At 43.3% G+C, this 16,484-nt stretch overlaps 1 protein-coding gene across 1 annotated transcript; it reads left to right on the top strand.

Annotated features, from left to right (window-relative positions):
- The first annotated feature begins 1,067 nt into the window (after positions 1–1,067).
- Positions 1,068–2,026, top strand: LOC119281604 (blue copper protein-like). The gene is made up of 2 exons (XM_037562091.1): positions 1,068–1,263; positions 1,353–2,026. Exons 1-2 carry the CDS (start codon positions 1,074–1,076, stop codon positions 1,889–1,891), a joined length of 729 nt encoding a protein of 242 aa, XP_037417988.1. The 5' UTR covers positions 1,068–1,073; the 3' UTR covers positions 1,892–2,026.
- The last annotated feature ends 14,458 nt before the right edge of the window (positions 2,027–16,484 follow it).

The raw sequence follows: 16,484 nt of genomic DNA, 5'->3' as shown, positions 1-16,484 counted from the left end.
AGTTCTCTCATGGATGGCGTTCGGGCGGATGCGGATGCCGATGCTTCTTCTTTAAGTTGATCTTTCAGACTCCGATCCTCAAGTCGGGCAGGGTTTTACTCATCGTCCTTGGCATCTTGGCGCTCAGCTCCGTCGTGATAGCTTTCTCCGGCGCAGTTCGATCGTGGATGGGCGCAGGACACGGGCGGGCCGTACATTGGGCTTCAAGCTCCCCTGCTAATGGAAGAAGAAGAAATCCTCAGCCTGTTGAGTTCGCTACGTTGTAAAATCACACGTAAAAGAAACGAATTCTGAAGTTCTGAACACAGTAACAAAGCCTGAAGAAACCCTGACATGACCTGGCGGCCCTTGCCACTTGGGCGTGTCGAACACTTGGACGAACGCACCGCGCTCGCCGCGCATCCACCGCACCAGTCCCCCGCCTTGGGCGCACGCTCTGGGATGTATCGGTTGGCGCCATCCCCCCTGTGCTCGATCGTTCGGCAGCCTCTGCTGCGCGATCGCACATGCTCTGGACCGCGCCGTGCTCTCGAGTGTTCCATACCATCCACTCCCTACGCTCTTGGCCGGATCCTGCGCCAGCACAGATTCCAGCGCGAACTGTAGCGTTGCCCGTTCACGAGGGGAATGTCCTGCGTGACCACCATACAGGCAGCGGTGAAAAGGCGCCGTGCGGCCGGCGCACGCGCCACCCGCGGCTCGGTTGAACATTCTTTCCTGTTACTTTACACCGCCCGGAACGTGCTGCTGCCGTGCGCCGGTGCCAGTGGGCAGGCCACTGCGGCCGGAAACGCTTGTCAGCCAGCGGCCGGGCGCGTTGCGGCAGCCTCTACGTGCCCGAGAGATGCATGATCGGCTGGATGCAGGAAACGGACGTATGCACAGGGCTTGATGCATGCTCCAAAACGTGGATCTGCTCTACTGGTTGTTCTGTTCTGTGACGCGTACCAACTCCTTCTCTCTTCTGGTCTGCCGACACACGAAGCTCTAGCTGTCTCTTGCACGCTGATTGTGGTTGCCCTATATATAGGGCTCGGAGTGCACCTTCGGCTACCTACCTCAGACACCAGAGCATGCCTTCTGCTATGAAGATGGCAGATATGAAGGCGGTGATTTGCATCGCCGCGGTGACGGTTGTTTCACTGGTTCACCTTGTGGCCGCCACCGATTACATCGTCGGCAACCCAACCGGCGGCTGGCAGGGAAAGACGGACTACAAGTCCTGGGCTTCGGCCCAAACCTTTCTTCCCGGAGACACCCTGAGTGAGTATCATCAACACGCACGACGTAAACTGGTTGTGATCCTGCATTGCAGTTCCTGCTAACGTTCTTTCTGTGACAAAACTATGCAGCATTCAAGTACAGCTCGAACCACAACGTCCTTGAAGTGACCGCCGACGACTACGAAACGTGCTCCACGGCCAACCCCGTCATCATCGACAACAGCGGCACCACCACCATTGCGCTCACGGCGCCGGGGAAGCGCTACTTCATCTGCGGCGGGCCGGGCCACTGCCAGAACGGTATGAAGCTGGAGGTGGAGGTCTCCGACCGCCCGGCACCCACGGCACCCAGCTCGCCGCCCCAGCTGCCACCGGCACCTACGCCGCCGTCACCAGTTCCGAGGACATGGCCACCGTCTCCGGCACCCGCGGCTGAACCGCCAAGGCATGCAGGGCACAAGAGGCACAAGAAGAGGCACTCCCCACCTCCAGCTGCGCCCACGGTGGATCCTGCGGAAGCGTACTTCCCGCTCGCGACGCTGGCGCCGATGTCCTCGCCAGCTGCCTCTCTGCCGATGTCGTCGGACACTGCTGCCGCGTTGCATGGACAGTGGGGCTATGTCGCACTGGGGCTCGTAGCTCTCTGGTTCGCCGTTCAGGCTCTTTGAGTTTGCGAGGTTGTAGATCATACCATCAGACGTGTTACATCCCTGTTCTCGTCCATTGTACTAGTATTGTGTGTTCAGATTGTGAGGTGAGATTTGTTGAGAGACCTGATAATAATAACCGCTCTTTATTCCTCAGATCCTAATCCATTGGTCATTATCGAGCCTTGTGACTCCGGCTGTATTGATATCTTCGTATTACCTGTTATCATTCTATCTGGTGAGCTATATGTAGTCTTTGGGTCACCTCGTGCTGTTTACTTGTTTTACAAGAGTTCCTCACATTGAAAATGTACAATGTGTATTTGAAAATGTACAAGAGTTCCTATATATATTTGAAAATGTTAAACGAATAAAACATAAATGTTTCGGATTTATACGACAAATGTACAATGTGTATGGCAACTAGACATGAAAACATGTAATTGAAAAAAATGTTACTCATTGCATTTGGAAAATGTTAAATGTGTTTAAAAATGTTCCTTATGTATAAGAAATGGTACAATGTATATAGAAAAACTAGACATCAAAAACAGCTATTTTCAAACATGTTAATGATGTATTTAAAAAAAAGAATTCTAAGTATGCATAAAAAAACGCTTCATATGTATATGAAAATTTTACAATGTGTATGAAAAAAAGTAGACATAAAAACATATACTTCTAAAAAATTAATCACATATTTAAAAAAATAACAAGCATAAAAATGTTTTTGATATATAAAAAATATAGGCATAAAAAACTATAAGAAAACATGTCAGTAATATATTAAAAAATGCTAAACATGTATAGAAAAAGTTCTTGATGTATACGAAAATATACATTGTGTGCGAAAAATGTGGACATGGGTTCAAAAAATATATAGAAAAAGAAAAACAGAAAATGGAAAAACCAAAGTAAGCAACATAACAAGGTGAAAACCAAAGAATAAAAAATTGATTAAAGAAACAAGCATTGGAAAAGAAAAAAAAAGAAAAAAAAAAGAGGAAAATGCTATTGTTCAGCCGGCGGATAACACGCACTGCGTCCGCCGCCTCCTATGTCTAGCACGTGTCCTTATCCTCTTATCCTTTCCTTAATTATTCTTCGTCTCCTTACGCCCGCTTCCAGCCATGCCTACTGCTCGAGCGCGCACGCCCAAGCTCCGCTCCGGTCACCATCAGCCTAGTTGCTCCCCTCGAGACTCCCCTCTCGCCCTTCGTCGTCGTTCCGGTCAGGATGCTTTTTTATACTTTTCGCAACAATGGTTTTGTTACAAAAGTCCTCCCGCAACATCATCTATATTGCACAAATTTCTTGATTCACACAGCAACTGACATCATCTTTTCAGTGAATTTTTTTTGCAACATTATTCACGCGGCAAAAGTCCTCCCACGACAACATCTATGTTGCAAAAAAGGTGAAGATAAAAAATAATAATTCCGTGGCACCACCATTGTTGCAAAAGTCCTCTCACAACATTATCTATGTTGCAAAAAATGTTGAAGACAAAATAAAAAATTCTGGCACAAATAACGCTTCGGTGGTTTTGCAACAAAGCAATTGTTGCAGAGCGAGTTGTGCAACATCTACCTTGTTGCAAAAATGTTGAAGACAAAATAAAAAAATTCTGGTGAAAATAACGCTTCGGTGGTTTTACAACAAAGCAATTGTTGCAGAGCGAGTCACGCAACATCTACCTTGTTGCAATTCCCGATGCACCACATTGAGAGATCACACGGCTATTCGTGGCTCATCCAATGACGCAGGAGGCAGCGTCTTTTATAAAATCCGCCGGCTGGCGCATAGCGCAGCCCAAAAAACAATCAGAAAGTTCTAAAACTAAAAGAATAATGTTGAAAAAATATAAAGGAAAACAGAAATAAAACAAGGAATCTGAAGAAAACCATGAAACTCGTAAAGAAAATGAGAACCAGACCAGTCCAGCTATTAGACAGCAAGACCAAAAAGCCGCGGTACAACGACCTTGCAACGAACAACAGCGACCCGCGAGCGAGCGAACGAACGCGCTGACTAGAAACCAATTCGCAGGCCCGCTTGAGGCGAAACGTTTATATCTCAGTACGGGCGACACATGGAATATCCTATTTGCCGCTGGTTAGGTCAAACTGCCGGCGCTTCGCACAGGCAAGCGTCCGAGCAGCGACGCAACGGGCCAGCCCGTTTAACTGTTCGAACGCCACCGGTTTTGGAAACCTTCTAGAGGTTTCCAGCTGGTTTTTTCTGGTTTTGGGAAACTTCTAGATGGTTCTATAAATCGGTTTTTTCTTTGGTCCGTTATTTCTATTTTCTTTCTTCTTTTCTTTTCTCTTATTTTCCCTTTTCTAGTTTTTTCTTTTGTTTCTTTATTCTGTTTTTTATTTTTCCTTTTTCTTTTATTTTCTCTCATTTTCCTTTTTCTGTTTTTTTGTTTCTATTTCGTTTTTTTTATTAATTTACAATTTGTGCGCAATTCAAAAAAATTCACGGATCCAAAGTTTGTGCATAATTTAAAAAATGTTCACAGTTTCAAAAAAAATCACAATTCAAAAAAAAATACGGTTTTAATATTTGTTCATAATTTGAAAAATGTTCACAATTTTATAATTTTGTTCACGATTTTTTGATTTGCATCATATTTCAAAAAAAATCACAATTCAAAAAATGTCGCAGTTTAGCAAAAAATGTTCACAATTTTATAATTTTGTTCACGAATTTGAAATTTGTTTATGTTCCAAAATTTGTTCACAATTCAAAAACGTTCATGGTTTTCAAAATTTGTTCGCTGATTCGAAAAATGTTCACAATTATTGTTCATGAATTTGAAATTTATTCATGTGTTAATATTTGTTCACAATATAAAAAAATATGGTTTCAAAATTTGTTCGGAATTCGAAAAATGTTCACAATTTTAAAATTTTGTTCAAGAATTTGAAATTTGTTTATGTTTAAAATTTTGTTTGCAATATGAAAAATGTCCGCAGATTCAAAATTTGTTCATATATTCCAAAAATGTTCGCATTTTTCGAAACTTGTTCATGAATTCGAAATTTATTCATGTTTCAAAATTTGTTCATAATTAAAAAATGTTTACAGTTTTCAAAATTTGTTCATACATTCAAAAAATGTTCATAAATTATAAAAAAAATCACAAATTTGAATTTTCTTCATGTTTTAAAAGTTGTTCAGAATTAGAAAAACAATTATGGTTTCAAATTTTGTTCAGAATTTTAAAAATGTTCATAATTTTATAATTTTCTTCACAAATTTGAAATATGTTCATTTTTCAAAATTTGTTCACAATTCAAAAAATGTTTGCAGCTTAAAAAAAATTGTGGATTAAAAAATGTTCGCATTTTTATAATTTTGTTCACGAATTTTAAATTTATTCATGTTTCAAAATTTGTTAACCATTTGAAAAATGTTTACGGTTTCAAAATTTGTTCACAATTCGAAAAATATCCTCAATAGTTCACGAATTTAAAATTTGTTCATGTTTCAAAATTGCTTCACAATTAGAAAAATGTTTGCAGTGTCAAAAAAAAATCACAATTCAAAAAATGTGCAGTTTCAAAATTTATTCACATTTTGAGAAGTGTTTGCGGTTTCATCAATTTGTTCAAACGAAAAGGAAACAAAAAATAAATTTGTTTGCATTTTCACAAAACTGTTCGTAATTTCTAGAAAAGTTCTCCTATTCAATTTTTTGCTTTTTTCCATAAATACAAGTATTTTACCAAATAAAGTTCATGGTTCAAAAATTCACGTTCAAAAATTTAGAAAAAGATCAAATCTGCAATGGCTTATGGTTTGTGTTTTTTAAGTTTTATAGCTAGGTTCTTTAATATTCGCGATGGCAAGTTTACACGTGAGGTAGCCAGTTGAGATGGCTAGCGCAAGGGGCACGTTACCGAGAGGTTGTGTGTTCGAGTCGTGTTGCTGGAGAATTTTTATTTTTGTGATTTTCCACCCCTACAGCAAATGGGCCGGCCCAGGTGAGCTGGCTCTGTGCGAAAGGGCGACTACTCGCCGCAAAATGCGGCGTATAGGAGTTCCCGCGACACATAGCGCCGTAGCGGAGATGTTCCGCAGCCCATCACGAAGAAGGGGGAGTTTTGGGCTGGAAAATTCTCGCCCACTACATTTTTGCATCTTAAAATTATGTTCTATTTAATCATAAAATCACTTGAAATAGATTATGGCAAATATAAATGCTACATCTTTACAATAAATTTTCATGAAAATTCTAGTAAATGCACTTATTAAAAATGAGTACCACCCTTAAATATATTTCAAATTTTAATTTATTTTCAGAATAATCTAAAAGAGGATTTACTAAATCTCGGAAAGTGCTTTAGGGTTTACTAATTTATTAAAAATTTAAGATGCAAATGATCGAAACCAAGAATTTCCATCCATGTTTGTTGATACGTCTCAAACGTATTTATAGTTTTTGATTGTTAAATGCTATTATATATTTTTTTATAGTAATTTATATTATTTTTGTGGACTAACCTACTAATTTAGTTGTTGGGAAACGTAGCATGCAATTTCAAAAATTGTTCTACGCTCACGCAAGATCTATCTAGGAAATGCATAGCAACAAGGGGGAGAGTGTGTCTACGTACTCTCGTAGACCATAAGCGGAAGCGTTTCACAACACGATTGATGTAGTCGGACTTTCTTCACGATCCACCAATCGAGTACCGAACGCACGACACCTCCGAATTTTGCACACGTTCAGCTTGGTGACGTCCCTCACCTTCTTGATCCAGCAAGACGTCGAGGTAGTAGATGAGTTCCATCAGCATGACGACGTGGTGACGGTGATGGTGAAGTGATCTTCGTAGGGCTTCACCTAAGCACTACGAAAATATGACCGGGGGAGTAAAGTGTGGAGGGGGGCATCGCACACGGGTAGGCAATTGTCTGGTGTGTGCTAGGGGCTCCTCCTCCCACATATATATAGGTGGGAGGGGGAGGGGAGAGGCCAGGAGGCGCCCCAAGTAGGACCGAATCCTACTTGGGTTCCTCCTAGACCGGATGAGGAAAAAAAGAAGAGGGGGAGAAAGGGATGGGGGAGGCCGAATCCCCTCATTTCCTTTCTCTTCCCCCATTTCCTTCTCCCTTTGATTCGGCCCATATGGGGGCGCACTAGCCCATTAGGCCCATATCTTTTGCCGGGGGTGCCCGGATGCCCCTTCCAGTGACCCGATATGTACCCGGTATCCTCTGAAACACTTTCGGTGTCCGAATACTATCGTCCTACATATCAATCTTTACCTCTCAACCATTTAGAGACTCCTCATCATGTGCGTGATCTCATCCGGGACTCTGAACAATATTCAGTCACCAAATCACATAACTCATATAATATAATATCGTCATCGAACGTTAAGCATGCGAACCCTACGGGTTCGAGAACTATGTGGACATGACCGAGACACCTCTCCAATCAATAATCAATAGCGGAACCTGGATGCTCATATTGGCTCCCACATATTCTATGAAGATCTTTATTGGTCGAACCGTTATGACAACATATGTTATTCCCTTTGTCCATCGGTATGTTACTTGCCCGAGATTCGATCGTCGGTATCTTCATACCTAGTTCAATCTCGTTACCGGCAAGTCTCTTTACTTTTTCCATAATACATCATCCTGCAACTAACTCATTAGTCACTTTGCTTGCAAGGCTTCTTATGATGTGTATTACCGAGAGGGCCCAGAGATACCTCTCCGATACTCGGAGTGACAAATCCTAATCTCGTTCTATGCCAACGCAACAAACACCTTCGGAGATATCTGTAGAGCATCTTTATAATCACCTAGCTACATTGTGACATTTGATAGCACACAAGGCATTCCTCCAGTATCCGGGAGTTGCATAATCTCATAGTCGAAGGAATATCTATTTGACATGAAGAAAGCAATAGCAAAAACTGAACGGTCAATACGCGATGCTAAGGGATGGGTCTTGTCCATCACATCATTCTCCTAATGATGTGATCCCGTTCATCAAATGACAACATGTGTCTATGGTTAGGAAACTTAACCATCTTTGGTTAACGAGCTAGTCTAGTAGAGGCTTACTAGGGACACGGTGTTTTGTCTATGTATCCACACATGTATCAAGTTTTCGGTTAATACAATTCTAGCATGAATAATAAACATTTATCATGATATAAGGAAATATAAAATAACAATTTTACTATTGCCTCTAGGGCATATTTTCCTTCATTAGTGCCCACTGTTAGTTCCTATTTTGTGCTTGGTTTTGGTTTCGCAATTAGTATCTACGGAGGACAAAATACGTTGACAAATTAACACAATTTTTTAGGCAAGAAGAAACATTGAAACCTTTAAGAGACGTCGAGAGGACCCACCAGCCTGCCACAAAGGCAGCCAGGGGGTTGCCACGCCACATGGGCTTGTGGGGCCGACAGTTACCGCCTTGACCTGATTCCACTGCCATAAATCCATTTAAATACCGAAACAATCCATCATACCTCGAGATGAAATTTATCACCGCCACAGATCTCTATTTCGAAGAGATCCCGTCTGAAGCCCTATTCCGGAGTTCTGTCGGAGGGAGAAGCCATTGAAGGAGGTCTCTTCATCAACCTTGCCACCTCCATGACCAAGTGTGAGTAGCTCCTTCAGGACCTACGAGTCCATAGTAGCAGTTAGATGGTTCTCTCTCTTTTTGGATCTTCAATACCATGTTCCCCTTCTTTCTTGTGTGATTGGGATCAATCCGATGTATTTTTGTGGTGTGTTTGTTGGGAGAATTGTGAATTTATGATCTGATAGTTCATTGAATTCAATTGAATCTTTTGGAAAAAAATGTTGTATAATCAAATAGCTATGTATGCTTTCTAATCTATTTGTCTTCTCTGCACAAGATTGATTGGTAAATATTCAGAGGTGGTGGTGCATAGTAGTGAGTTCAATCTTGCGGTGCTCTGTATCACAGTGACAGAATTGGGACAAGACATGTATTCGTATTTTGGCCACTAACGACGAGATTTAATCTTATTGCTAGATTATTTTCTGTCTACATTATGCCATGCTTATTGAAATACTATATTTCTTATAAACTTAATATCTTAAGATGCATGTCAGATAGCGGTCTTGAGGTGAAGTATTAGTAGTAGACGTCAGTAAGTTTAATGGTCTACTTATCATGGGCGTAATGTTTATATGACATTATGCCATGAATGATCATAGTCATAAAGATTGCTATTCTTGTCAATTACCAAATTGTAATTTGTTGCCATGTCGTGTGACTGCTTTCGAGAAAGATACCTCTAATGAATTTATGTCCCTGGGGTCTATTCTTCTATCAATACAAACTTGCTTCTTTATTTGCTTTTGGGAAAATTTTGTTTTTGCTACTCTAGATTTTGCCAATTTTCCTTACGCCACTCTTGATTTTGACATTTCACTTTTGCCACTCTTAGTTTTTGACAATTATCACAATTGCCATTCCCGTGGCAAAAGAAAAAATTTCAGAATGGCAATTATGATAATTGTTAAAATCTAAGAGTGGCAAAAATGAAATAAAAATTATTTTTCTTTTGCTACAGAATGACAATTGTGATAATTGTCAAAAACTAAGAGTGACAAAAGTGAAATGTCAAAATCTAGAGTGACATAAGGGAAAATTGGCAAAATCTAGAGTGGCAAAAACAAAAATTTCCCTTTGCTTTTACTATTTCCCATTTCACTACACTACCATTATCTATTTATTTGATTTTAACCTTGTAAATAGCAACACAAGGGGTTTGACAACCCCCTCACCGAGTTGGGTGCAAATATTTTATCTCGTTTGCATGTAGGTGCTACTTATCTTGGTAGTTTTTTGATTCCTACTGGTTTAGTTAAACCTTGGTTCTTAATTGAGGGAAAGTTTGCTGCTATCTGCATCACCCTTTCTCCTTGGGGAAACCCAGTGACTCCTGAGGGAGTAGCATTTCTCATACTTCATAAAATAATTATGTTTCTTTGTTTGAAAACTGAAACAAAGTTTGGAAATTTTACATGGGCACACAAAATAAAAATGAGTCCAAGCAATATAATTTTGATTTGTATGAACTTTCATAAACCAAGATTTAATTTGTATATAGTAATAGCAATCCACTCTACAATGATATTTTAGACATGGTTGCGATATTTTAAATGAGTCATTAGAAAGTTCTCATTTCTTTTAATAATCCTACCACAAACGGGGAAATTAATAATATCTATATACACAATTATTTTATTTGTCACTCCCAAATTCAAAAAAATATTGTGATACAGGCATCATGGTGATCAAGTTCAGCAACCGTAACCAATGTTGGATGTCAATCCATGAAGATGATCAAGACCTTGTTGGCTTCTACTATAAAATAAGGCCACCATTAAGACTTGATAGAAATATATATAATTACACTTCATAAATTCAACCATGGTGATATATGGTGTTGTACCATCTTATTATTGGGACATGCCAATGCATTTTTGGACTAAATTAGTTTATAGGCAGTTTCTAGAGTAATGTTTTATGGGAGAAAACCGATCTAGCATTGGATCCGGTCCCCATTCCCCTCAACTATGTTTTTCACCTAAAATACACTGGTCAATTCATTGTTTAGACTTTTATTTTGTTTTGTTAAAGTTCACCATAGTTGCAACTCATGTACTTCATTTATGTCCAACAACCAGACCAAGAGATCTTAAAAAAACCTCAAAAAAAATTATCAATACTTCATCTATGCTTGCAAATATCCAGATTGCATACCATGGTTTTGGCTTGTTTTTTATCGCATCGAGGGAATACACCTTCATTGCCAGGTTGATTGTGCCTGCATGATCAGTAACAACTGAGAGTTAATTTACCATTTCTTAAGACGCAACATCATTACACATTGTGATCAGATCATTCAAGTCGTTTCTACCAAATATCAAACATGTGATCTTAACAAAATATTGGGACACCCATAAACTATCACCTGGTATCAGAGCTCAAGGTTTCTTGGTGAGAGTTTTTTATTTATTTCATGGTTTCGATTACATATCATAGTTCTTGCTTGTTCTTGATTGCTTGCATTCATTAGACCTTTGTGGTTAGTTTGATCGCACTAGAGTGATAAATTAAATCTTGAAGTTTGTTGTAAGTCTTGCTAAGGCATAACGACATCGCATATCCTAGTTAGATCACCAATGTCATGTCTAGCAAAATCGAACATGTGCGCCACAGGGCCTATGAAATTTAGGAGGGGTTGGGAGGTAGTCAACATTTATTTGAACAATGAAGGTCATGGCTACCCAAAAGAAGGCAAGTGGAATAGAGCATGGTTAGAGAAGACAACAAGAGGATCAAGTTCCCCTCTCTGATAGCCACGGGGTAGCGCGGGTCTGATGCCCAACGGTGCTTGCGGTTGCACACCATTTGGAAATTGACTATGAGAGGGATATTGCCACCTGCAGCAAGGTGTCTTTGACATGTTTATTAATCTAGTAGAGATAAATATTTTCCTAAGTTATGAAACCAAGGTTACAAATCCATTAGGAGAACCAAGCAACACTACGTAAATAGCACCTGCACAAACAACAAATACTTGCAACCCAACGCGTAGAGGGGTTGTCAATCCCTCAACGATTATGAGCAAGATTAAACGATATAGTTTTTGATAGATAGATCAAACAAAAATACAAAATAGAATAAATAAAACTAAATTGCAGCGAGATATTTTTGGTTTTAATATATGATAGAAAATAGACCTGGGGCCCTAGTTTTCACTAGAGGCTTATCTCATAAAAATAGCATACAGCGGGTAGACACATTGCTGTTGGGTAATTGACAGAAAAGAAAATAATTATGAAAATATTCAAGGCAATGATCATGTATATAGGCATCATGTCCGAGACAAGTAAACCGAAACGATTCTGCATCTACTACTATTACTCCACACATCGATTGTTATTCAGCATGCATCTAGTATATTAAGTTCATTGAAGAACGGAGCAACGCGTTAAGCAAGATGACATGATGTAGACAAGATAAACTCATGTATGAAATAAATACCATCTTGTTGCCCTTAATAGCAACGATACATGTGTGTCATGTCCCTTTCTGTCACTGGGATTGAGCACCGCAAGATCGAACCCATCACAAAGCACCTCTTCCCATGGCAAGATAAATCAATCTAGTTGGCCAAACCAAACCAATAAACCGGAGAATAAATACGCGGCTATAACAATCATGCATAAAAGAGTTCAAAGAAAACTCAAATAATATTCATGAATAGATCTGATCATAAACTCACAATTCATCGGATCCCAACAAACACACCGCAAAATATCATTACAACAAATAGATCTCCAAGAACACCGAAGAAAACATTGTATTGAAGATCAAAAAGAGAGAGAAGCCATCTATCTACTAACTATGGGCCCATAGGTCCGTGGTAAACTACTCACGCATCATCGGAGGGTAGCAAGGATGATGAAGAACCCCCTCCGTGATCGAATTCCCCTCCAGCAATGTGCCAGAAAAGACCTCCGATGAGATCTCATGGTTCTGGAACTTGCGGTGGCGGAAAAAGTATTTCGTGGACTCCTCTATTGGTTTCACGATTTTAGAGAATTTATAGAAGCGGAGCTAGGTCAAACGGAACCTTGTGGGCCCCACCACCCATTAGGGTGTGCCCTGGTGGGTTGTGGGCCCCCACTCCCTTGTCTGGTCTTATCTCGAAGCTTCGTGTGTCTCTTTTGTCCAGAAAAAATCTCCAAAAAGTTTCGTGCCATTTGGACTTCGTTTGGTACTGATATTCTGCGAAACCAAAAACAAGCAAAAAACATCAACTGACACTGGGCACTAAGTTAATAGGTTAGTCCCAAAAAATGATGTATAATTTCTTATGAGTGTATATAAAACATACAACATTGATAATATAATAGCATGGAACAATAAAAAATTATAGATACGTTGGAGACGTATCAGGACACAGCTTGTAGGCCGAATGCCCTCTTAGACAAGAACATACCGTCCTAGACCCCTTGCACTACTCACGACGGCGGCCGGATCGTCCTCCTTGCAACTCACATGTAGTTGGCGGCTTCCATGACAACGACCATAGGGGATTTGACGCTTCTCGTGCCAACGGCGACTCTAGTCAGGGCGAGCGGCATGAATCTGGCCCCTCGGGCGCCATCTTCTCCATCAATGACGTTGTCACCCCCTCGCGAGAATGAGGAACCACTCGTGGTCATGCCGGAGCCTGGAGCTCTCCATCCTCCAAGCAGAGACGCACCACCGCGAAGAGGACCGCATCCGCGAGCACTTCAGCCCCACAAGCAACAAAGATAAGGAGCAGCAACAGCTCGTGGGTGTTGCTTGTCGCACCGGAAAGAGGACAACACCGAGGACTACGCCTACCTCAGCAAGCTAGCGAAATCAGACGATGGGGATGAGGACGACGACTACACGATGTCGGCGTCGGAGTAGTGCTACTAGCAGCATTGTCAAATAGCAACACTGCATATTTTAAAAATGTCACCTAACAACATCACAGGAAAAATATATGTAAAAGCCACAAATTTTGGCCGCCAATAAAGTTTTCTTTTATTTTTCGTGTTTGATGATATTTTTGTGTTAATTGGTTGTATTAAATGTCCCTTCAATTGAAACTAAAAATTTGAACCAAAATATATGAAGGTTTTAATTTGGCGACGCAGCCTTCAAAACATTCTAAAGTACGACTTTAACGTCCCCAATAGAGTTGCTCTAATATGCTAGCCAATCTATGCGTGCAACTTCCGACACCTCAATCCACTACCTCCACCATCGGTCTAGCACCACCTATCCTCCCTTCAGCCGGTGTGCCAGGAGTGAGATATTTTTCCATTGAAGGAGGACAACTTGCCAAGTGTTGAGTATATGTGTTATGTGCATAGTATGTATTGCGTCCGCCTCCTAGTTCCTTGTATAGTTAAGGTCTGTGACCCACCTTTATACATTATATATGTGCTTATGCACGAAGAGCAATGCATCGTGCAATTATAATCTCATTATCAGTTTCTTAGGTTTTCTTTTTCGCTTCCGCCACCACTGCTGCCGCTGCCGTGCGTCTCCTCTGCGCCGCAGCCGCCACCCCGCCGTTGCCGCTCGCGCGCCCTCCGCGCCGGTAGCCGCCCGCGCGCTCGCTACCCCGAGCCAGCCGCGATCCATCCATCCAGCCGCGCGCCTGCTACCCCTCGCGCCCGATCGATCCAGCCCGCTAGCCGGCCGCCGCCGATCGCTCTCTCCTCCCGCTAGCCAGCCCCGCCCGCCCGCTGCTTCCGGTGCTACTTGCTCTGCTTGCTACTCTCCGGGCACGTGGCAATCCAATCTTGTGTCCCGCGTGTTTGTGTCTCTGCAACGACGAGATCGAATCGATCAATCTTTGTCGGCTCCTAGCGTATACGTACATCCTGTGGGATAGTGCAAGCTAGCTAGCGCGAAGGAATCGATATAGATGCTTGGTCCTTTGCTACGTCGTGAGTCAACTCCAAGTGAATCAATCAAGGTGCAAGTGGTGTATGTGCATCTCTCCGTATACGCTCGATCGGCCGGAAGTAATGGGCCGCCGATAGCTTGTGCGCGCACATCACCGAAGCCACACGCGTCACCGAAGCCTCTTGCTGCTGCCGCCCAACCGCGCCGCCGTCGGACTTGCAATGGCGTTACCAGGCCCGTCCGCCGACGCCTCTGCCGTCCCGCCGCCGGCGCCCTACGACGCGGCCCCGCCGCCATATGGGGCGGCCGCCACCTACGATGCGCCCGTTTTCACGTACGGGACTCCGCCTGCGTACGGGGCTCCGCCCGCGTACGAGATCTCCCGGGTACTGGTGGGGTTGTCAGCGGGCCAGCACTCGTCCGTTGGGCAGCAGTCAGACGGCGGTCAGCACCTGCAGCATCTGTCAACGGGCCCGCAGGTTTTTTCGGTCGGCTATCCGTCCTTCCTGGCATCGCAGTTGCAGCCGGGACAGCCGGGGCTGTATGGAGCATACTCATCGCCGCCGTTGAGCGACGGCTACGGCTTCCCCATGGCGTTTCCGTCCCACTCACCGGCCCTGCCGCCGGCGCCCTGAGACCCGGTGCTCCTCACCGGGCTGTATGCCGCTCCTACGCCGAACAACTACACTGGAGGTGGTGATTGGTACATGGACATTGGTGCTACGGCTCATATGTTTGCTCATCCTGGTAACCTTGCCTCCTTCATTCCTGTCTCCACCGACCACCGCATCATTGTCGGCGACGGTTCCACACTTCCTGTCGCACATGTTGGGCACACTTCTTTTCCTTCTACTTCTACTTCATTATCTTTGTCTAACATACTTGTGTCCCCTCATCTTATTAAGAATCTCATTTCCGTTCGTTGTTTCACTCGTAAAAATCCTGTTACCGTTGAATTTGACGAGCTTGGTTTTTGTGTTAAAGACGCTCGAACCAAGATGGTACTTCACAGATGTGACAGCCCCGACGAGCTCTATCCAGTGCACTCGCCTTCATCCACCACCACCGCACCGGTTGCTCTCTCCGCTGGCGTCGATCTCTGGCACGCTCGCTTGGGTCATCCCAACCCCGTCACACTTCGTCATATTCTTAGGAGTTTCAGTTTCAGTTGCAATAAGATCGAGGATCACACTTGCCATGCCTGTCGAGTCGGCAAACTTGTTTGCCTGTTGTTTAATAATTCCATCACCATTGCTTCTTTTCCTTTTTAGTTGATTCATAGCGATGTGTGGACTTCTCCGGTTCCCAATAACTCGGGCTATTTATATTATCTGGTCATTCTTGATGATTATTCTCATTATGTGTGGACTTTTTCTTTGCGCAGAAAGTCGGATGCACTCCTTACCTTGATGGCCTTTTACTTCTATGTCCGCATGCAGTTTGTGCGTCCCATCCTTGCGCTTCAGACGGACAATGGAAAAGAGTTCGACAACCTCGCTTTCCGCACCTTTTTGTCGCATCACGGCACAGTTTTCTGCCTCACATGCCCATACACTTCACAGCAGAACGGTCGAGCCGAACGCGTCCTTCACACTCTGAATTACTGCGTTCGCATGCTCCTGTTTCATGCCAACGTGCTGCGTCGTTTCTGGCCGGACGCACTCGCCACTGCATCACTTCTTCTTAACATTAGACCCTGCCGCCCACGGTGGAACTACGCACCTCACCATCTTCTCTTTGGTACGCCCCCGTCTTATGACGACTTGCGTATTTTGCTATCCCAGCACTACCGACACTACTTCTCACAAGCTTGCACCTCGATCTGTCGCTTGCATCTTCATCGGCTACCCCTCCAACTCCAAGGGATATCGATGCTACGATCCCGTCTCCCACCGTGTATTCACTTCCCAGCACGTTTGAGCATGTGTTTCTGTTTCACCAGGTACCCCCGGCTGTTCCTCCCGCCACTGGTGACACGGGCTCCTCGACGCCTCTCCCAGGGCGCTTGCACACCTCTCTTGGCCCGCCCCTGGCTTTGAGGCGCACCCCACGCATGCGGCGCCTCCTACAGCCACGGCGCTGGCGCCCCCGGCGCCCCCGACGTTGGCGCCCGCGACTCCCGCGTCTCCTTTG

This window comes from Triticum dicoccoides, chromosome 3B (genome assembly GCF_002162155.2).
Source record: "Triticum dicoccoides isolate Atlit2015 ecotype Zavitan chromosome 3B, WEW_v2.0, whole genome shotgun sequence".
Taxonomy (NCBI): domain Eukaryota; kingdom Viridiplantae; phylum Streptophyta; class Magnoliopsida; order Poales; family Poaceae; genus Triticum; species Triticum dicoccoides.
Note: the sequence above shows the minus strand (reverse complement) of the source record. Positions and strands in the feature narration are given on the sequence as shown.

What these genes read in the sequence shown, in the direction of transcription:
- LOC119281604 (XM_037562091.1), top strand. Translation starts at nt 1,074, where the DNA reads ATGCCTTCTGCTATGAAGATGGCAGATATGAAGGCGGTGATTTGCATC. An exon ending in TCTTCCCGGAGACACCCTGA is followed by an intron (nt 1,264 to 1,352) that starts GTGAGTATCATC and finishes AAAACTATGCAG; the next exon opens with CATTCAAGTACAGCTCGAAC.